At 40.1% G+C, this 22,569-nt stretch overlaps 1 protein-coding gene across 2 annotated transcripts in view; it reads right to left on the reverse strand.

The window, feature by feature from the left end:
• Nucleotides 1-2,463: 2,463 nt before the first annotated feature.
• Nucleotides 2,464-22,569, reverse strand: part of BTBD7 (BTB domain containing 7) — a 112,280-nt gene continuing 92,174 nt past the window's right edge. For both annotated transcript variants that reach the window (XM_042469901.1, XM_042469910.1), the window contains exons 6-11: nt 21,954-22,114; nt 21,010-21,153; nt 19,563-19,752; nt 12,674-12,852; nt 11,640-12,071; nt 2,464-7,430 (exon numbers count right to left, since the gene is read on the reverse strand). In XM_042469901.1, the coding sequence (XP_042325835.1) occupies nt 6,615-7,430; nt 11,640-12,071; nt 12,674-12,852; nt 19,563-19,752; nt 21,010-21,153; nt 21,954-22,114 (1,922 nt within the window). In that variant the 3' untranslated portion in view covers nt 2,464-6,614. The remainder of the gene's footprint in view (nt 7,431-11,639; nt 12,072-12,673; nt 12,853-19,562; nt 19,753-21,009; nt 21,154-21,953; nt 22,115-22,569) is intronic.

The raw sequence follows: 22,569 nt of genomic DNA on the forward strand, positions 1-22,569 counted from the left end.
TTAGTAGTGTGGCTGAGTTTGGGAATGATGGGAACCTCTTGAAGACTGCATTGCAGTTGTGCAGTGTAACTCTCAGCATCTGGGATACATGTTGATTGTGCTTGTGTTCAGTGGCAGGTAGCACCGCTTTCTGTACATCCACAACATACATGACATGGCTTTTGTGAACCTGAACTAAATATGAGTGTTCCACATTGAATGTCCAACCACTTCTGTGGAGGCCATACCCTACCTATAGGATTCTGACAAAAATCTCTTGAGTTCATAAATACCAATAATCACTTTCACCGTGTAGGAGGTACTTTTCAACTTTCACTAGGTCCAGAAACCTTACCTATAAACATCTTGTGAATTTGTGAATAGTTTTGTGAATAGTTTGATGACCCACAGTGAGAACGTTTTCTGTAAGGCATTCAGTCTAATATCTATCCACTGGCCCTTCCCTTAGTAATCCAGGAAGGTAAGTCTGGGGAAAGAAGAGCAAATCTACAGGAAAAGAGGTTCCACTTCAACATTAGGAGGAACCTCTTGACAGTAAGAGCTATTTGGAACACACTGCCTTGAAGAATGGTGCAGTCTCCTCCTTTGGAGGTCTTTAAACAGAGGCTGGATGGCCATCTTTTGTGGGTGCTTTGATTGTGAGTTCTGTTGGACTGGATGACCCTTGGACTCTCAACCCTAGGCTTCTATGATTCTATAAAATTGACTGACTACAGGGAAGCACTGAAAACAAACTAGTTCTTTCAAAATACCCTTAGAAAAGATCCAGGCGCAATTGAAACAGGACTAAGGATGAGTGTTGCTCCTTTGAGTTATTTGCTGGCCTATGGCAAGTTTCCACAGTACAAATGGTTCTGGTTCCTGGCACATTGTGCAGGGGGGACTTGTTGGTCCTCTACATCAGGTTGCTTAAGACATTGCTTTAGTTTAAGGGGATTCCATTGGAGTGATACTTCATTATCATGTGAGGGAGAGGATAGGCTGGCCCATCTCCATCAAGGCTAGCCTGCAGAAAGAGGCTCCTCCCTCCATAACTCATCTTTCAGCCTGTGAGGGAGAGAATAGACTGGCCCAGCTCCATCAGGGCTGGCCTGAAGAAAGAGGCTCCTCCCTCCTTAACTGTCATCCTTTGGCCTATGAGGGACAATGGGGGCTGTCCCCAATGGTGGCGCAGCCACATGCATGTGCCACCATTGGGGACAACACGGATTTTGGTATCTGTGGGGCCGGAATGGATCCTCTGTGACTAACGAGAGCTAACTGTTATCTGCACCATACACTCAGGTCCTCAGGAGGATATTTACTTCAGTCAGCCAGGACTAGGTTGGCAACTGATAGCCAGAAGACTTTTTCTTCTGTCACCCCTAGACTGGAATGACCTGCCAGAAGCAATTCAACAGCTGAATATGCTATCTGAATTTAAAACAGCATTAATAACTAGTCTCTTCCAGCAGGCCTATCCAGATGATTTTTAAATTGTAGATTTTAAATGACGAATTCTTAAATGTGGATTGTTTTAATATGTATGGGTCTTGCTTGTTCTTTTTAATTGTCCTTGTGTATTTGTTGGTCTGTTGTTGATCCATGAGGAGAGGCAGGTAAGAAATAAGTATTATTATTATAATATCATTATTACTCTCATATCTTAACCCCCCAAAAAGATAAGCCCCACTACAAATTTTGGATTTTTTTAAAAAAAATTAATAGATTAGTACCTTTCAAAAAGTACCACAGGAAAAAATATGTGTATTTGGCAGCCAGGTATGGTAACGAAGATATATTTTAGCCTTTAAAAGTTTGCAATATAGATCATACAGCTAATAGAACAGTACTGAATAAATGAAAAAAGTTTAACAAATGTATTTTTCTAGACAAGCCATTTATTTGAAATACCAACTATATGTAGGATAAAGTCAGTGTTAACATGCTTCTCAGCAACAGTAGAAAAATAGAACCAGTGAAAACCTTTTTACAACTGTAATGGTACTCAAAAGAGAAATGTATTGTTTTACAATGCATCACACAAGACTAGAATTCAATTCTAGAGGTACCTAAATAAAAATACTATATTTTCTTAAAAAACCAATATGTACAATTGAAGCGTAAACAAGTTTTACAAAGTACTGGTTATGCAGAGGTTGTAGAAAAAACACTTGCATAGGACATGAAGTTGGTTTAAGAAAATTTCTGAGCCTTTAGCATTGAAGGCACTTGACTTTATACCAGTAACAGCACAAGAACAACATTAATATCATGGACACTTAACACCTTCCAGAAATACATACAAGTATAGAAATACCAAAAAAATTTCTGCAGCTTTCCCCAACATCCTACACATAACCCTCCGTCATATAAACAGTCAGTCATTGGAAGTAGCAACAATAATAGTGCCATCTGCAGCCCATTTCAAAATAAGTTACATAAGATATGAAAAATGGCGTGTGGCATTTCATTTTTTTTAAAAAAAATAACCAAATAAGAAAGGGCCAGTGTTCGTTCTCTCTCTCCCTCTTATTACAGGCAGAAAAAAATACCAAAGACATAGAGTAAAATAGGAAATCAATAGATGGTTAGAGGCAGTTATTGTAACCTCATGGGACAATGAGGATAACTGAAGAAACAACTCACACAGTATTCTTTTAGAAGATCTATTTGTAAACACAATGGCTAGGATCCAGAGTGCAACTTCTGCACAATGGCTTTTCAACCTCTCCCTTAAGTCATGAAAAGTTCTTCCCCTACAAGTCAACGAGCAGTAACATTTCACATCTTTTCTAGTAAAAAAAATTAAATACACATGTGCATGGAAATGTATTATGTGTATATATACAGTCCTCTAGATCCCAGCCACAGAAGAGAAAACACACAGTTTCCCCCTTGCAGGATGCATATAACAAACCACTTTTGGACAAGACTCTGTACTGTTGCAGCACAATTAGCCAAGATTATAGTTTTAGGTTTCCATTCTGAAGCGTATTTCATCCTATACCAACTGTTCAGTAAGCAATTATTTCTCCTTCAAAGCCACAGCTGTATGGTTACTGAACACTTGCAGATTTCAATAATTTATTCAAAAGTGCTTCATGCAATCAAAGGATGATTATTTCTTAAAGCTGCTAAAATGGTACTGTGCTTTGAAAATGCTAAATACAACATAGCTATTGATTACTACAACACTGAACAACTGGGACTTGTGGCTTCACAAGCTCTGCTTTTTGGAGGACAAAAGGACTGCGTAATTGAAGCGCTGAGTAAACCATCTGTCCAGCAGAAGGCAAAAGTAATTTCAGTTATGGCACAAATTTGATCAATTTGTTCTTAGGCCAAATTAACTCCTTGACAAAATAGTTGTGTTCCTTTGACCTTACTGGCTATGGGCACTTAAGCTGGATTTTTAACAGGCCACCCATTCATATCTCCTGTTTACAGACACATACAGATATCAACACAGAAAAGACGCCTTCTCTTAAGGAAGCACAAGAGGAATATAGGAGGGTATCTTGTTTGGATCATCAATAAAAGAGCTACCCAGAGGATTTGCAAAGCTACAACTGATCCTATCCAATATTATAGCTCCTAAGGAAATGGATCTAGTTTAACAAGGAAAAGAAAAGGTATGGGGATTAGTGTGTTTACAGATTGCAATAAAATACTAAGTCTAAATTAAAGCCCTAGAGGTAAGAAACCAGTATCTTGCTGCTTCAAATATTTCTCTTGCTGGCATTTTTATAACTCCCTTACCAATTTAATGCTAAATAGCTCAATTGTCTTTAAACCTGCTACAAAATTCTGTTCATTCCCAGGATTTACTTTCATCTAGAAAATTACTGTATTGTAAGGTGGCAGCCTATATAATCTGAAAAGCTGCAGTTTTGTATCTGGGAGAAGATATACATTTCAGTGCTTTTCAGCATGCTATTCCATAATACAAACCATGTGTAAACTAAATCTTTACAGATTTATCTACGCCATCCCTATATCCCAACTTCCTTCAATCTTGTCTCCTCAAGATAAATTGCACTGTAAGCCTCACCACCTCCAATTGTCTAACTGAAGATAATGAGAATCTTACTATGGCAATCTGGAGGGGACCAAATTGGAGAAGACTACTATAGCGCTACTGAGATTTCCCCATAAGTATCTCAAGTACAGAACTGGTCACATTGCATTACCAATTTTCAGAGGTCTACTAGCTCCATTTTGGGACTGGATAAAATAAACTACCTGCAGCAGTAGAACATGTAAAATGGTGATTATAGGTTTCTCTGTGGATTGTTGTCTGCATGCTTGGAAACTATTAGAACAAAGACAGTCCTATTCTACGCTCTCTACATGGCAAAAACTATTATCAAAGAATCATACTAACTTCCCATACCATGAATAAAATATAACAGTGTGCTCTTGTAACCAGTGCTGGTGGAATTGGGACTCTTGTCTTCCCAGTGCAGGAGTCAAAAACCTGACCCAGAGGATCTGTTTTTTGAGCATATTGGGGATTGCAAGAGGGAGTGGAGACTGTATGTTCAAGTGGAAACATACAGGTCCCAGTGGAAGTACATAATTGGATTCTGGCCCATGAGACAATGCAAAAAATGCATTGGACAAGATGGCACAGTGAGCTCTAATTTTTACTTGTGGCAAAAATATGTTTTGGTCCCCTTGTTCCTGAAAGCCAAATATTAGAGAGCCAATTTAAGTTTAAAAGATCTTGAAAAGAATTTGATGGAGCATAATTTTATTAAATAGTTTTAAGCTTCACTTGTTTGTTCTCTGCCAGTAAGCCATTAAAAATGAGACATTTGAACAATAGCACTGTTTAACCCACCACAGAAACCATATTATTGATTTCAACTATCCACAGAATGTATTTTAAAAGGCATAAGATGAGAGGCTTTGCATTCTGTCAAAATGCTACACATTTTTACCGTGTAGTAGAAAGATTAATGTGGTGTAAAAGTTGCAGATATTATCTTCTCCTCTCACATACATATATGCACACCCGCAGCTCCAGAACTTGTTTTAACAGTGTTTTTCCCCTAAAAGAGATAGGTGATAAGGACAAAAGCTGATGCTTAAAAAAACAAAACAAAAAACACCGAGAACAAAACTGATCAAAGATTGAAACAAAGTTTACATGTCAACAGAGTCAAGTATCCAAAAACAGAGTCAGATATGTTTGATAATATTCTGACTGAGGTGTTCAGGTGATGGAAGAGCTATATTTTAGATCTGACCACCATATCAAGTTAGGCTTTAAAACAAGTCACCACACAGTGGTACTCAGACCTTTCCAGCACTTGCAAGAGAAAGATGTGATCAAGTACTTGCAAATGCTGACTGCTGAAGTGGCCATAGTTAGTGGCAACAGGCACGGCTAAGCATGTCTGAACTATCAGCCCTGCATCTCGACTTTGTGTTCCTACCCCCTCCATACACACACCTTTCCTATCTCTACTGACGACACCCCCCCCCCCCCCAATACACTCAAGAGGTTGGAATAAACAAAACGTAAGTGCTAGGTTGCTTACAGTTATGGAAGCTATAACTGTTACTCTTCAGGTTGTGAATTCAGTCCACAGAACTAGAGATTTTACAGTGTCAGGATCACTCAGTGACAACATCAAGACTTGAAGCCCTTGGTTTCTTAGAGGCAGAAGAAAGAAGGGAGGAAGCATTCTTCCTCAAGGTATTAACACTCATCTCAGATATTAAGAGGTGGCGGCAGTGGCAGCATCCCTGCTTCCCTCCTGGGCTTGTATGAAACCTCACCTTTCCTTATTTTTTTTTTTTAAAGGAAAACTTGATGAGATTGTTTACAATACCAATTACTGGTTGTGGTATTAGATGGGTAACAAGGGGGTGGCATGGGGAAAGTAAGTGCTTCTCAGAGGTTCCAGGTTTTGAAAGGGGGAGAATGCCAGAGCCTTAAGGGAACTATACTCACCTCTGCAACCAAAAATCCCAGCTCTAATTGTTACTGAGCATTTGCTACATCAATAAGAAGACTAGCTGTCATGGAGTTGGTAAACAGAACATATAAACTAGGCTGGATTCTTGCACTAGTGGTAGACCAGAAAGGTTTCAGACCTAACCAGAGCAGTTACTGAGATGTGCTGTTCTTTGGAATTCCTATAGTCATTCAAAAATAAAGACAGACATTGTCACCATCTTATATAAGAAAATACATCTCACGTGTGCAACCAATGCACACAAGAAACCAGGAGGTGAAAGATTTTTTTTCCTTTAAAAAGTCACCATGAAGAGTATGAACATACAGTCCTTTAAAATATGAAAGTAAAAGTTTAAACATACTAATGCAAAACCCAATAAAATTAATGTACAGGTGCAAAAGGCCACCTTTTCCTCTTTTTTTTGTAAAGGTGCCAGCTAAAATATCTTTTCAAAAATCTGTTCAGAACACAAACCCTGAAGCAGCATTCCAAATGAACTGGTAGCATGCCATCTCTAATGAAGCCATGTATATACAAAAAATAAAAAACAAATAATGTAGCGGCTGGCATTTAAATGAATTTGGCCACAAACGTCAGGCCAATGATTGCAAAGAATGGATATTTCACAACTCTTTAGGCACAGAGAAGAAGTGGAGGTGGTTTTCAGAGGGCAGATTTCTTATACAGGAAGTCAGGTTTGCTTGGAGACCTTCTGCCTCTGCTCACTGCCTCTTCTCTTTCCAAATCTGCATTTCTCTGTGCTTCATGCTCCAGAGGCTCAATGTCTGCCAATCGCCGGCTCAATTGCTCTTCGTGGATCTCTGAATTGTATGCAGGCAGAGAAGGACGGCCAGATGTTAGCCCATAGGTTAGGTCTGTTTCTATTTTTGTTCGCCCTCTTGCATGAACTGGCACATTCCCTGTGTTGTCCTGGGCAGCCAATGCCAAGTCCAACCGCTGGGGAGGCTGTTCTAAGACATCAAGGTGTATTGGTTCATTCTTCTGTCTGTGTGGATGCCCTTCTTGCGAAAGTGCATATTCTCTCCTAGAGTCTTCTGGCTTTTTTGGAGAGATGTGATTAGATAAGTGGGTTGCTTTCAAGCCACTGGGTGATGCTTTATTGTGGCTATACAAATCTGGGCCATAATAGATACCTTGAGAAGGTGAAGGAGTGTGCCTGCCAGGGGCTGGAGTGGAAGGTCTGCACGCAGCACTGGAGAAATCATAGAAGTCAGGATACTCCTGTTGATTCTCTCTGGTATCTAGCTTTTGTTCAATTGAATGTTTTTTCCGGGAACTGTGTATGTGCCTTGTCTGAATGCATGAAATGTGTTGTGGTGCTCCGGGCCCAACCTCTAGAACAGGCTGGCTCAGTTCGGTGTCAACAGTAAGCTCTGGCAGCCTCCTGTCCTTGAGAGACATTGTCGACACGCCCATTGCAATATCTGGCACCAGCTCATTGAGCACAGGTGGGGTACTCTGGAAAAAGAGAACATCCATTTCTATTTGGACCATTTCTTTCATGTTCTAAGCTAGAGACACCAGATATCCCCCTTCCCAAAAGTCCACATTTAGTATAGATGGATGGATGGATGGATGGATGGATGGATGGATGGATGGATGGATGGATGGACTAACTGACCGATCACCCATCCACCCACCTATCCAATATCCTACCTTTCCCTCAATATAAGAACCAAGGCAGCTTATAATATAGAATTAAAACAAAAATACAGTTAAAAAACATTCAATAAACTTCAAGTGCATTTGCTTTTTTCCATCTACTGTATCACAATTTGTTTGGCTCAGTGTAAGGGACAATGCGTTAGAACTCCTCCAAATTCAACAGGAGTTGGCTGTTGAGAAAAGTTAAATGTCTAAGATTCCACTTGCAATGGAACAGTGGTACTTACTGCAAAGCACAGTAATTTACAACAGAGATTAGCTTCCTAAACCAATCTTTCAGACATTCAGTCTTGGGCAGCTAAATAGCTGGAAACAATAACAAAAAGGCTGGAGACTGGGCTAAATTGCAATGGTAATTCCCAACTAGAGCAGGCCCACCAAATCAATGGGATTTTCATAAAAGTTGATGTAGCAAGTCTCCACTGATTCGGTGGGTCTGCTTTAGTCAGGAATACTGTTTAGACTTAGCCCAGTGATATCAGTACAGGAAATCACTGTAAATGAAGTGAATGTAAATGCAAAATACAAACTCTTAGAACAAGCAGAATAGTATCCAGGAAAATGCCGGTTTATAGCACTGAATGACTTGCACCTTCTGCAGAGACTTGAACTGCTTAATAAGAAATTCACACTGGATTATCTCAGTAGTTAGAATATGAAAAGTAATTGTGATAGGGAGTCCCAATATGATTTGTGGGCAGACTGAGACCAGTGGTTCTCAATCTTTGGTTCACCAGATATATTAAATTTCAAGTCTCAGCATCCCTCATTATTGGCTATACTGGCTTGGGCTTCCAAAAGTTGAAGTTCAAAAAGTGAAAACCACTAATTTAGACAATGACTTCATGTCAGAAAGTAACAAAGTAACAGCTTTTTGGACACTATACAAAGATACACCTGGCTGCTAATTTAACATATTTTGATTCTGAACATGGCTAAAAAAGCATTTTTGGGGGGGGGGGGGGGAAGGAAAACTAACTTGTGACAAGGCATTTAAACAATCGTAAGTATTTAGAAACCACTTGATTCCCATCCACCTGCAAGTACTCCATTTTACTACTTCTGTGTCTAAAATTTTAGAAAAATTCAAGTGAAGCATGATTTAAGCCTACAAACTTGTGGAAGAAACCAAGATTTTCCACTGATGCAAAACCCCAGAATATTGGTGCTTTGCAAACAAGAGCCCACCAGCTACAAGGTTTCCAGTAAACTAAGACATTCTAAACATATAATAGCAGATAATTTCCTTTTTCAAATGAGTTAACAGCAGCTGGATTTCAGTCCAGTTACCCACAGGCATGAAAACACTGTTTATGTGCCTTTGTCCAACAAAATACTTTTCCTGTTAGTCAGACAAGCAAACAATATGGATTCAGCAGTAGGAAATGAACATTGCTTTCTAAAGAATCATTAGAACATGAAAGAATAAAGGAGGAGGACTGAATTTGAGGTGTTTTCCCCCCACTGTAGCAAAGGAATTGCCAACTGAGCAGGACAAGATGCTTACAGTGTTCAAGTTTACATCAGGACATTCATTCAAATGTTACCAAATTTATCTGCTGAATATTTCAACAGCCAAACCCATCTTAAATTGTTCCAGGCAAGCTTTATTGTTGCCTGCAGCATGTTTCATGTAATAGGGACCAAGCCAGTTTCATACATTTATATTCAACACTGCATTTTCCTTGCTTTCAATGATGCAACTCAGCAACTCTGATCTGCACATGAACAATTAGATCTTTGCTTTGAAATAGTTACTACTACTATTACTACTATTAATTATAATATCAGATTTCTGTTTTAAAAAATCTCAAAAATTAAAAATACAAGTTAAAAGCCATTTTCAAAAACACATTTAAAATATAATAAAATAGAAACATATAGAATTCATATAAACATATGCTGCAAAGGCCTGAGATTGTCTGCACCTTGAAAATTGGCTTTTATAAACTCTTAACTATTAAATCAGAAAGTGCTGCTAATTCAGCTAATATTGCTGAATTCCTAGCGTTAACAATATGGAGGTAGTAGTCTTACAGTATATTGATCTTGCACACCAAAATACACAAAATGCCAGTTGTGATGATTTTATCATGCCAAAATGCTTGCAGGAATGAAGCACAAATTTTATTGTTTTGTTTCCACTCCATTTTAAAACATTATCTATACAAAATCCTTATCTCAAAGCCTACCACTGCGTGTCTCTCTATGGAATGAAAACAAGTACTGTATTTTAGAGCACTTACTTGGTTTTTGATTATTTCTTTTTTTTTTTCACCCAAAGAGATATATAACTGCCTTGTTTAGAACACAAAAATAACATGAACTAAAATTTATATTTTTTCATCCAGAAGCACACTTTTTGGACATTGTTTGGATTAAGGAAAAATGCATATCTGTAGGGCTTCAAACTAGGAATCTTAAAATTTCACGGGCCTTGGTCTAATAAAAGCTTTACAAACTACAGTATTAGTATTATAAATTTATTAAATAATATTTATTATTTCTTCAGTTGTACATTTTAGAATGACTTTATTTTTCTATGGATAATTCACATGGAATATTCAGCATGGAACTCAGAAAGGGGCACAGGAAATACTCTCTGCATTCTGCATTTCTTTCATATAGAAGTTCCCATATGTTTTAGTCTAGAGATATAGGGCCGGAAGAGACCGGCAAGTTAAGCCACCTTCCGGGCAGCTTGGGAGCACAGCATTTACATGACGCACACTCCCAAAGATTAAGATATGAATTTTCTCTTTAGCACTCTGTCATGAATTATTAGTACAAATCAGTTTAAAAGTAAGTTCATGACACAAAAATCCACAGAAGCTATGAATGTTATCTATACCAGTTTTAAAAGCATTGGTGGTGAATTAGAATATTCATAGCAAAAATCCACCTTCACTAAATCCACACTCTCTGATCCTCCATGTTTTCTTTCCATTGATATTTAACTCCAAAGAGACTTCAAGAAGAACTAAAAAGTACTCATTTCACTGGCCATTATGCTACTGTCTCCTTCCCTTCCATTTAAGCTGGAGGAAGATTTGCACTTGTACTTAACACACAAATATTTGTTTTATTTTATGCATGTGGTGTTTCTTGCCAAGTGCCTCAGTAAATCTATTCAGGGATGCTACCTATTAGTTGCATGTAACAAGGGCTCGCCCTGCAAGCAGGCAGAGTGAGGCAGGCAGCCACTTCAGGAAGCATCTTATGGGTGAAGAGCCCTGGTGGCACAGTGGTTAAATGCCTGTACTGTAGCCACTCACTCATAAACAGGCCCATAGCTAGGTTGGGGAAACTAGGGCACTGCCCCGAATGGCAGTGCATCAAGAGCGTGCAAACATTCTGCCCTACTGAGCCCTACTTTCTGCCCCAGGGCCCCTAAAGGCCTAGATATGGGTCTGCTCATAAACCACAAGGTTGTGAGTTCAATACCAGCTAGGGTTGACTCAGCATGACATCCTTTTGAGGTAGTTCAAATGACTACCCAGCTTGTTGGGGGCAAATAGCTTACACATTGTAAACTGCTTAGGGAGTGCTTAAGTTCACTGATAAAGCTGTATAGAAATGTACTTGCTATTGATATGAAAGAGCAGCAAATTATTGCTGATCTAATTTGTTATTATTAGATGTTCACTGTGAGAAATGGGGACAAGTGCTTATAGGATTGCCTGTCTCATGTGTTAAAATAACACAGTTGGCTTTGGGGTCCCCACACATTGTCTTGAGTGAACAGAGACCATCATTTGAGGCTCTGTTTTAGGCTGTAATATGTCTTGAACTTACTCGGTGTGTGGCCACTATGAAATAACCCAGCACTAGACTGCTTGATGTGTCCTTATTTGTTTGGTTATGGGACTGCAGGTCTGATATGGATGAATTAAAAATGGCTCTCATAAGTGCTATGTCTTGTTCACTTCTCCCAGATTGCATCAACTTACCCTTCATGTCCAAACACTTGTGGCATGCAGAAGAGGTATATGCCAGACTTACCACTTGCTTTTCAGCAGCCATCACAGCTGCTGCAGCAGCAACTGTCTGTCTTCCCATTCCTGTTGTTATGTTAGTGCAATCAGGAGGTGTGGCTTTGACACCAGATAAATAGATGGGTGGGGCAGCTTTGGGGGCTGCCCTGGTGTGAAACAATGAATGGTTACAGGGATAAGAGAAGGACCGGGAAGGATGCTGGCTCTGTCCCCTTTGCTTCCAACTGACTTTAAACTGGTTGTGGATTGGAGTAGCTGGTGGATGGTACGGAGGCGGCGGAGGGGGCAATGGTGGATGGAAGGCCACAAAAGAATCCAGTTCTGTAAACATGGTTTCTGCAGTGGGTGTGCTGTTCACACGACACCGTCCTGACTGTCTCAGGGTCAGAAGTGGGCTTTCATCCCCAAAGTGTTCATCTGGAAAGAACTTGTGAGGATTCTGCAATGGGAAGACAACATACAGATGGAAAGGGAGAATTTACTGATTTAATTTATATCCCACCTTTTCTCCAGCACATGATTCAAAGAGGCTCACAATCATTTGAAAACACAGTAAAACTAAAAAGGTATTAATACAAAAGTTAAAACAAAATTAACAACAATGCTACTGCTAGTACAGAAGCCGCCCAGCCAATCACACAGGGGCAGCTTCAGGATGCTCCAGGGGGCATGGCGTTTACATGCCACACACCATTGGAGCACTCTGAAGTCACCCTGGAGTTGTGGCCAGGCCACTTAAGGCAGCTTTTTACCGGCCCAAATAGGAGTGGATCTTTTCCACTCCTATTTGGGCTGGCTCCAGGGTAGATTGTGGCCGTGGTATGTGGTTGCCGCAACTCCAGGGCAGCCCCAATCTGCCCTTTTCAGGTGGTCTGTTCCGCCCCATAGTTGCCATGTTCCTGGAGATGACGAGTAAACCCCTGCCCTCAGCCAGGATTTCATTACCATATGGGTACATAAACACATGTTCCCTTTCTGAAAAAGTTCAGCCAAATGAAGAGCAGTTTAGTGCCTGTCATCTCTTCTCTCAGCGTGTCATACCTGCAAGAGCTCAGCAGCAGAGTCAGAAAGTCCAAATTCCCTCAGTACACGGATCTGGATCTCATAGCTGACAGTGGCCCCTTCTCCACAATTAAGAGCATATGCTCTTTGCACCTGCTCAGTATGACGGAGCTCCTGCAGTCTTTTGACCATTTCCTTAACAACTGACAGGCGAGGAACTGAAGACGGAAAAGGAATATGAACAAAATCAATCCAAATTGAAATTATTTCATAGATTGTTGTCACAAGCTATTGGAATTTCCTTCCTTAGAGGTCTTTAAACAGAGGCTGGATGGCCATCTGTCGGGGATGCTTTGATTGGGAGTTCCTGAATGGCAGGGGTTGGACTGGATGGCCCTTGTGGTCTCTTCCAACTCTATGATTCTATGATTCTACTGAGTTAATGTTGCTAAAGAGCTTGAGCAATGGAAGCAACACATCTGGGCAAAAGGCACATGCAAGGAAGAGCAAGTACTCTAATGGATCACAGCTATGAAGTCAGCAGGACAGAATCTCTTCCATCAGGCAATCATGAACCAATGATTCTTGGAAAAGGGAAACCATGGCAATAAGAGAAATTGAATTCTCAAAGTGTCTGCATTCATCAACATTTCCAAATACATGCAGGTATTTTTAAAGAAAATTGTTTCACTTGGTTTGGTCATTGTTCCCAGTGCTTTACACTTCCCTTTTGCCCCAGCTTGGGTAAAAAACTGACATTTTTAGATGCTGTCTGCATATGGCCACTCCTTCCTCTGCTATATAATCTAGTTACTTCATGAATCCAGTGAATACCCAACTCCTTCCCACCCCTTGCCAAAATCACACAGCAGGCCTCTTTAATCCTAGGCTACCTCTGTCTACCTTCATTTCACCTAACTTGCCCTTTTCTTCTTCTTTTTTTCTTCTCCCCAAAACTACCTCTTCCCCATTAGCAAGCTCCCTGAAACTATCAGCTTTAGCCATAGCATTTTGTGTGTGTCTGTTTCTTATGTACCATTTGCAACAACTTGCTGAGTTTAAAAAAATTATCTTCGGTGGCTCAATAGGCTCTTAGAAGTAAAAACCCTTTGATACACATAGAAACTACTTCTGTAAAGCACCAGTACAAAGAAAGCGTACATGATGCCAGTGATAGAGAGCTTTTTCCATCTACATACTTTCTGCTAAACTACACAATTATGACTGTTCATTCTTCTATGTTGCCATGCTGTCCTTTACAATCTGCATGTAGTTATTTTATGCCTTGATGCATGAAATTTTTAAATCTCAGTGCTGTATTTCTGCTGGGATACTTCCAGCCAACTAAATACTGGTTCTCCCAGTACACATCTGATAGTTTTGGTTGAACACTGAAATCACAAGACCACTACTGCACCAATAACTACTTTAGAATATCACACATTAACTCCCCAAAATAAAATTTTACTATACAACTCCTATGCCAAGACAACTTTGTGAAAATTCCACTTTAAAAAAAGAACTTATCCAATTCAGATTTACTCCAGAGGAAATCAAATTGAATGAAGGATATTTACACATATTCATAGAACAAAATGCTTCAAGACTATATCACTAGCTTTTAGAAATGATTTGATAAGCAACTTTTAATTATGGACCTAACACAAAGAAGAACTGGCTATTTGTAGAATTAAAAACCAAAAAGTAAAGTACAGTTGTCCCTCCATATTCGCTAGGGTTAGGGAAAAAGACCCCCGTGAATATGGAAAAAACTGAAAATAACAAAAACACTGTTTTTACCTGAGAGGACACCTCTTTGGAAACTCTAGGTCCTCCAGTGCAACTCTGTGATCAATGTCCAACATACACTGACCATAGAATGGCACTGGAGTTGCTACAAATGGTCTTTCAGTGCAACTTTTAGTTAAAGTTGACCATAGAGTGCACTGGAGGACCTAGACAGGGTAGGACAACCTGCGGCCCGCGGGCGGTGCGGCCGGCAAGGCCTTGGGCCGGCCCCAGCCTGGTCCTGCCACCGATTGCCGTCGGGGCCTTTGGGGGGCAATTGTCTATAAGCCTCAGAAACATGCTTTATTATTAACATTTTTTAAAAAATCAGCAAATTTTTCGCGTGCCTCCATTTTTAAAAAAGGGCGTCTTCTTTTTTTTATATATAATTTTTATTAAAAATAAATACAACCTAAAGATACAAGAAAGTTATAAGTACACCATAACACATACATACATACAAGAACACAAATACATAGACAACAACACAATCTTTCTAACATACCACTAAGCAGATATATCAAGATATATCAAGTGGGTTGTGTGTGTGTATGTGTGTATATATATATATATATAAATCATTCCGTTCCTAATAGTTGGTACTTGATTACAACCCTCCTGTTATCTTACCTGTTCTCTTCTTAACCATCCTAACGTCCTTCCATCTTTTACCACTCTTCCTAAATCCTTCCTTACCTAACTTCCCCTTCTAAATCTTCTTATCTTTAAAAAAAGTGTCTTCCATTTGAACATTTTGTCCTACATTTGTCCTGGTTTATTTATATATTTAATTTTTTTAAAAAAATTATTTAATTATTTATTTTTTGGCTTCGGCCCCCCAGTTGTCTGAGGGACAGCAACCCGGCCCCCGGCTCAAAAAGGTTGCCTACCCCTGACCTAGACTCGTGATGGCGAACGCGTTGCACGCATGCCACCCGTGGCACGCGGCGCGATTTCGCCAGGCACGGGGCGAGGGAGAAGGCGGAAAGGGTGCGTGCCCGTTCTGCCTCCTCCCTACCATTTTCGGGCCTCCCGCTGTCTCTCTGACAGCGGGAAGCCAGAAAATGGCGCCTGGGAGGAGGAGACAGAGGTGCGTGCGTGTCTGTCTCCTCCTCCCAGCCCTCTTCCCTCCCGGCTTCCCTTCGCTCTACTCCACTCCAAAGGGCTCCATGGAGAGTGAAGGCCAAGGAGGAGGGGGCTGGGACGTGTGCCCAGCCTCCTCCTCCTCCTGGCTTCCCTTCGCTCGCCATGAAAGGGCTCCGTGGAGCCCTTTCGTGGTGAGAGAAGGAAGGGTGAGGGCCCTTTTGCTGGTCTCTGACGGCCCCAGAAGGGACCCTCAGGGGTCGGCAAAGGCTGGAGCACAGTGTGCCATCCTCCACGGCCCTTTTGCCGGCCTCTGATGGCCCCAGAAGGGACCCTCAAGGGCCGGCAAACGCTGGGGGAGGAGCCAGAGGCTCCCTCCCTCTGAAAAGGGGGTGGAAGCCCCGCCCTGGCACCCAGCCCCCATCCTGGGTTTAGAAGCCCCGCCCCCGGCATGCGACCTTAAAAAGGTTCGCCATCACTGACCTAGACAGTCCTAGAGAGAACATATTAATTAAATCCGTGAATAATCAAATCCGCAAATATGGAGGGATGACTGTATCTGTGTATGGATTTAAAAAAAAAACCCTCCCTCCAATTTCTATCCCACCCCATCTTTAGGGAAGATAACAGTTAATACTGTATACTGAAGATGAAATAAATTATCCAGCCATTTCAAGTTTACTCCACTTCTAGAAAATATTCAGTTTTAGGGTTTGTTAAAACTCCAAATACAGGGAATTCCAACATTGTAGCAACCCTTCTTTTCATGCCATTAAAATTTGACTGCAAGATAAAAGAATAAAAAAGCAACTTCAAGGCAGCCTTCTGTAACGGACCCCTCTTAAAGATGGCAGGCGCTTGGGCTTTACTTATCCCACCGCTGCCACCAAATTTTGTAACAATCTTCCTTCTATATGATGAGGTAACAAAATTTCAAATCTCTAGCCTCAAATATATAATTGGTAGCGTGTTCAAAAACTCATCACTTAGGCCAAGCAGATTGATTATAAATCAATAAAATAAGTTTATTTTAGAAACAGAACAGAATAAAAGATTGTCAATAATAAACAGTTGTGAACTTGTCTCTTAATCAATCAATTGCAGAGTTTTATAGAAACTCTTATATCAGATGCGACCCTTTTCCTAATCTTTAGGCCTTCCCTTGGTCTAAAAGATCAAATTTACTCATTTTACCACACTGTCCCCTCAGGGACTTCAAGACTATAGCCCTTCTCAGGACTAGTCTTTTCCCAACCTCACTCAACCAACCCCCTCCAACTTCTAACTCCCCCTTCTCAACTGCCTCAGAATCTTTATAGCTCCAGCCGGCCTCTGATTGGTTCAGAGTCTCTGGCTCCTGATTGGCTGACTCAAGATTCCGAGCACCACACCTTCCATTGGTTATATTACAGAAGTCTAACTTGAAGGTTGTTGTTGTTGTGTTCCTTCAACAACCTCAGTGACCCTAAAGTGAATCTGTCATGGGGCCTTTCTTGGCAAAATTTGTTTAGAACAGGTTTGCAATTGCCTTCCTCTGAGGCTGAGAACATGTGTTTCCCAAAGTCACCCAGTGGGTTTCATGGCCAAGATGGGAACTGAACCTTGATCTAATCTAATCTAATCTAATCTAATCTAATCCAACACTCAAACATGTATGCCACAATTCCTCTCATGTTGCTAAATACTGAACAGACATACTTTCAGCTAGAAATGGACACGTCTTATTTCTCTCTCTAAGGTATCTTTAGACACAAGAAAACCAAGCCACTCTGGGCAATGAGCAGGTTACAAATTATGAGTTTCTGTTACAAACTGAATGATCTAGCTGGACAACTGACCAAATGGGACATTGATCCAGCCAATTATCATCAGGCAAAAATATATTTAGACCAATATTGCTTGAAAACATTGCTTGCACTAACTCATGTCAAATCTTGGAAACCCAACTCTAATTGCCATTCCACTATGTATTCTTTGTTGCTGTTGTGTGTCCCAAGTCATTTTTGACTTATGGCAAACCCTAAGACAAACCTACCATGGGGTTTCTTTGGCAAGTTTCTTCAGAGGTGGTTTACCACTGCCATCCTATCTTGAGATTATTAGAGTCTTGTTGTTAACTGCATTCAAGTTTACTTTGATTTATGGTGACCTTATAAATGAGAGACCTCCAAGTCACTCTATGATCAACAGCCTTGCTCAGGTCTTGAAGATTCATGGCTGTGATTTCCTTGCCTGAGTATCCATCTGGCATATGCTCTTCTTCTTTTCCTACTACCCTCCATCCTACCAAGCATTCTTGTATTTTCTTTTCTCATGATGTGTCCAAAGTATGGTATGGGAGAAACCTGGCATGTGAACCTATTTAAAAATCTTAATCTAGTATATAAAGCATGAGGAAAAACAGGGAATTCTATTTGTTTTTCTAGGTGAGTAAGCTTGTCTTCTGCAAACTGATATAAGAATAATCATACCCTTTTAATTAGCTTGCCTTGTACCAGGAGAAGGCAAATATATTGGGGACCAATTTGCAGCATGGGGCAGCTGGGATGTAGTGCTGGGGGGGGGGGGGGGAGAAGATGCAAATCAATCCAAATTGCCATGTCTTTGTAGGGGTTTGGATATGTTGTGGCTGATTTTTTCACTATTACCTGGCTGCAGTCTTTAATGAAAAAACTGAGGGGTACTCCTGAGGTCTTTGGGGTTTCCTAGGAGCCCTGAGGACTATAAATTAGGAGCTGAGGGCCACATGCAGTACATAGGCTGCACCTTCCCTGTCCCTGCATTCACAATTCTGTTTCCAGGCATGAGGAAGAAGATATGTTGCAAAAACCAGCACTTGGAAAAGAACTTTTTGGATTGCAACTTGCAAAATCTCTAGTCATCACTGCCACTGTCTTGGGATTCTAGGAGCTGCAGCCCGAAAACATAACTCTGTTTTTAAAAAGCAGTTTTTCAGTTTTCTTCAAAACTGGCACCTTTTTACATGGTGGAAGGACACAGCTGAGAGAAACAAGGTTAGAAGAGCACTCTATACTTGTTAACACAGTACCACATTGATACTGGCCAAAAGGAAGGCCATCACTTGATGTCTGGCAGCAAATTTCAGGGCTTGTGTTTTTGGGATCATTTTAAGGCCTAGCTGGACATTAAATAAATCACATAGTTGTCAGATTATTCTGAGCATTCATATTATATATGAAGAAGGTCCCTCTGTCCTTTTCTGGCCTCACTGTATCCCTTGAAGATTATTGATTACTGGCAAGAAGATACATCTCATTTTTATTTTGGTGATATTCTGTTTTAAAGGATTTTAAATTTTAAGACACTGTCTTTGAACAAACCTTTTCTTTATATGTCAAAGCTGAAGCAAATGACCTGCATGGCATGCTTTCATTTTTCCATGTTAATAATCTCTGCAGCACTTTAAATGGGGAAGGCTCTCTGCTTAAATACCTTCCATCTCATACATTTTGTCTGTGTGAGATTAAGGTAATTTGCAATCCATTTCACATCATGTGTCAGATGCCAGGATTTCAACCGTTATTCATGTTTCTTTTATTCTGCAACATTATTACTCAGAAGCGGATACCCCCTAAAAGCAAAGGGTAGATCTTAAATCAGCCCTTAACTTATTTTTTTATAAAGGAATCAAGAAACAAAATTTGAGGCATATCCATGGAAATGGGCTATTTATATTTTCAAAACCAGCCTGTATGAGTATGCGGGCTTAATTTTTGTTGCTTTAAAAATAAAAAACAGGAACCATGGCTAGACGTGCTTTCCTGTTTTGAAACGTATACACAAAAATATTTTTCAGTTTTAGAAGGTAGACATGGCAGTTTAAACTCATTTCTAAGCTAATTACAGCCAATCAACTGAAGCTATTTTCTACTTTTCAAGATTATAATCTTGATTTATAAAGATTAAAGCTCTACACAATGGACTACATATTATCTCCTCCAGATTGTCATGAAACAAGACATTCCAAGATTGTCATTTTTAACAGCATTTAATACTGTTAACAATACATTTATAATGGATCATGCTAAAGACATACCTGGGATTTCATTGGCTACAACAGAAGGAGGACTGGATTGGTTACTGCTGATTTGCTGGTGACTGATCATATGACAGCACTGGGGAACTGCATTGTTTACCATGTAGAGGGTATCTGGTACATTGGACATTCTAACCATCCGTAAACGAACGAGGTCAGTCTGTTCCACCATCATCTCGTCTAGAACCAACTAATAACAGATTTAAAGCAACAAAAATTAAATGAGAAAGTTTACTAAACATTACACTCATTTACTATTTACAAATTTACACTTACTATTTACTATTATTTACTATTTACTATTTACACTCATTACTATTTACAAATGTTTGTCAACAGATATGGAAAGCAAAACAGTGGCCAAAGGATTGGAAAAGATCAATCTACATTCTCATCCACAAGAAAAGAGACACAAAAGGACCATAAGCACTAACTTCCCACGCAAGCAAAATCATGTCCAAAATTCTGAAACATGGACTCCAACTGTACATGGAGAGAGAAATCCCAGAAGTCCAAGTGGGGTTCAGGAGAGGAAGAGGACCCAGGCACCACACTGCAAACATATGATGGCTAATGGAGCACACCAAGGAATTCAGCATGTGCTTTATAGACTACAGCAAAGCATTTGACTGCTTAGATCATGGAACACTCTTAAAGACTTGGGAGTGCCAACACATCTGATAGTCCTGATGAGGAATCTGTACCTAGGACAAGAGGCCACTGTTAGAACAGAACACAGAGAAACTGAATGTTTCCCAATTGGCAAAGAGGTCAGGCAAGGCTGCATCCTTTCACCCTATCTTTTCAACTTGTATGCAGAACATATTATAAGAAAAGCAGGTTTGGACGTAGAAGCAGGAGGAGTGAAAATAGGAGGAAGGAGAATCAACAATCTAAGATATGCAGACGTCATCATACTATTAGCAGAAAACATTGAAGATCTTGAACAACTACTGAGGAAGGTCAAAAAAGAAAGTGCAAAAGCAGGCTTCATTCATCCCTACAAATTTATTGAATGGAGCATTGGGAGAGAGAAAAATTTCACAGATGAAGAACAGAAACCAAAGTCCAAAACACACTGAAGAAATAATCCAGTTTGAGACAGCTTTAACTGCCCTGGCTCAATGCTAGGGAATTCTGGTAACTGTAGTTTTGTGAGACATTTAGCCTTCTCTGCCAGAGAGCTCTGGTGCCACAATAAACTACAATTCCCAGGATTTCTTAGCAGAGAGTCAAGGTAGTTAAAGCAGTCTCAAACTGGATTGTTTCTGCAGTGCGTTTTGGAACGTCACCTGTAGATCAGGTCTGGATTTTGAACTCACATTAAACTGGAAACATGTGTACTCTTTACTCTTGTATACCATTCTGCATGCAGCTCATCTGGTCAGATTAAGCACAAGGCTGTAAATTAACTGTCAGATTAGTTGTGAATAATCAAACTCATTACCTTTGCCTCCTCCACATAGGGTGAAAACAGTCTTGGTCTCACATAAATTCCTGCATTCTTTTGTCGCAACCATGCATTTGACTTTCCACCCTCCGCAGTTGGCAACATGTCCGAAGGAGGAGTACTAATGAGACCTCTCTTCATCTTTGAGAGAAAGGGAAGAAATTGGTATCATATCAGACATTTTAAAACAAACAAGCTGTTGAGCAGGGTATCTCAAACTATATGATGTTAGGGACTCCTAATATACTAGTGACCAGTAGCATATTTGTGCCCACTGGATACATGTGTTTCTTTCTTTCTTAGAAACTCACCAGAGACAATTTCTCGTAGATGCACTGCTGTTGAGGATATATAGTGTAACCACCCATAAAAGGCTCAAAAATGGGGGAAGATGTTTGTCAGTATAATACAATGTTCTGATGCAGGAGTCATGTACTTCTGCCTGTGGGCCAAATGCTGAGAGGTGTAGACTCTCAAAATGGTCCACCAGACTTCCACCTTTCAACAGTCCTGTTTTGTACACTTGCTCCATGGCCATTAAAGCAGATGACCGAGCTTCCAAAGCTGTGATAGAAGCCATATACATGGCCAAAAGTCAGCAAAATGTGACTCTGAGGGCACATGCAGACCCATAGGACTGTTTTTAAAGTCTTCATGCCTTTTTCTGGCCAAGAAAAAAGGATGAAATATTGCTTCTGGAAATCTCTAGGAGCACTTTTTAAGTAGGTTGCAGGCCTCCTGCACTGTTTTTTAAAACTGAAAAGCAAAAATTCTCAAGAAGAAGAAAAAACACATAAAGCAGTAGTAACCAGAAGTCCGTCTTCTGGTTATTTCTGGTTTATTCATTTTGGTCAGTTCTTGTTGTTCCAGAAGGTTATGGGGCAGAAAGGTGCCCACCAGACATGCTGTGTTGCCTACACTGGATGCAAAAATATACTTACAGAATCTGTTAACACTTCACTATTCATTGGCAAAATGTGCTCAATGCGGACAAATGGTAGGAGAGTAGAAAGGATCTCTTTTAATTCTTCAATGTCAAGATCTCGCCGCTTCACACCTCGTTTGTTCACACTGTGAGCTGTGCCACTCAGCAAATTAGGCTCTGCAGGGAAAATAAGCAGACAGTCTCACTTCAGTGTTTTAAACTTCTGCCAGTAAAGGGAAAAAGTGGCTTTTTGTTTCTTTTCTTTTGCAAAGCCAGCTCATCTGACCAGTATTCTGCTCAATTTATTAACAGTATTTATTTTTCATCCATGCAACATAGTAGTTCTCAAGAGTGGCTTTCAATAAAAAAATTATAAGGTAACCACATTAAAAAAACAAAAAAACAAAACAAAACAGATGCATGGAAAGCCATCTATAAATAAAGTATTTTCTATATATCTGACATAATTCTGAAGCTACAAGGAAAGGTTGTTTCCTAGACTTTCCTCAAGACTTTAACATGAATGTCATCCCAGAGTCTTCTGAGAAACCAGACTCTTCTCTGGGAAGGGAATACTACTGCATACTTAGAAAAAGAAAAGGGTCTTGACAGTTCATGTTTGTGACCTTAAA

This window comes from Sceloporus undulatus, chromosome 1, assembly GCF_019175285.1.
Source record: "Sceloporus undulatus isolate JIND9_A2432 ecotype Alabama chromosome 1, SceUnd_v1.1, whole genome shotgun sequence".
Classification (NCBI taxonomy): domain Eukaryota; kingdom Metazoa; phylum Chordata; class Lepidosauria; order Squamata; family Phrynosomatidae; genus Sceloporus; species Sceloporus undulatus.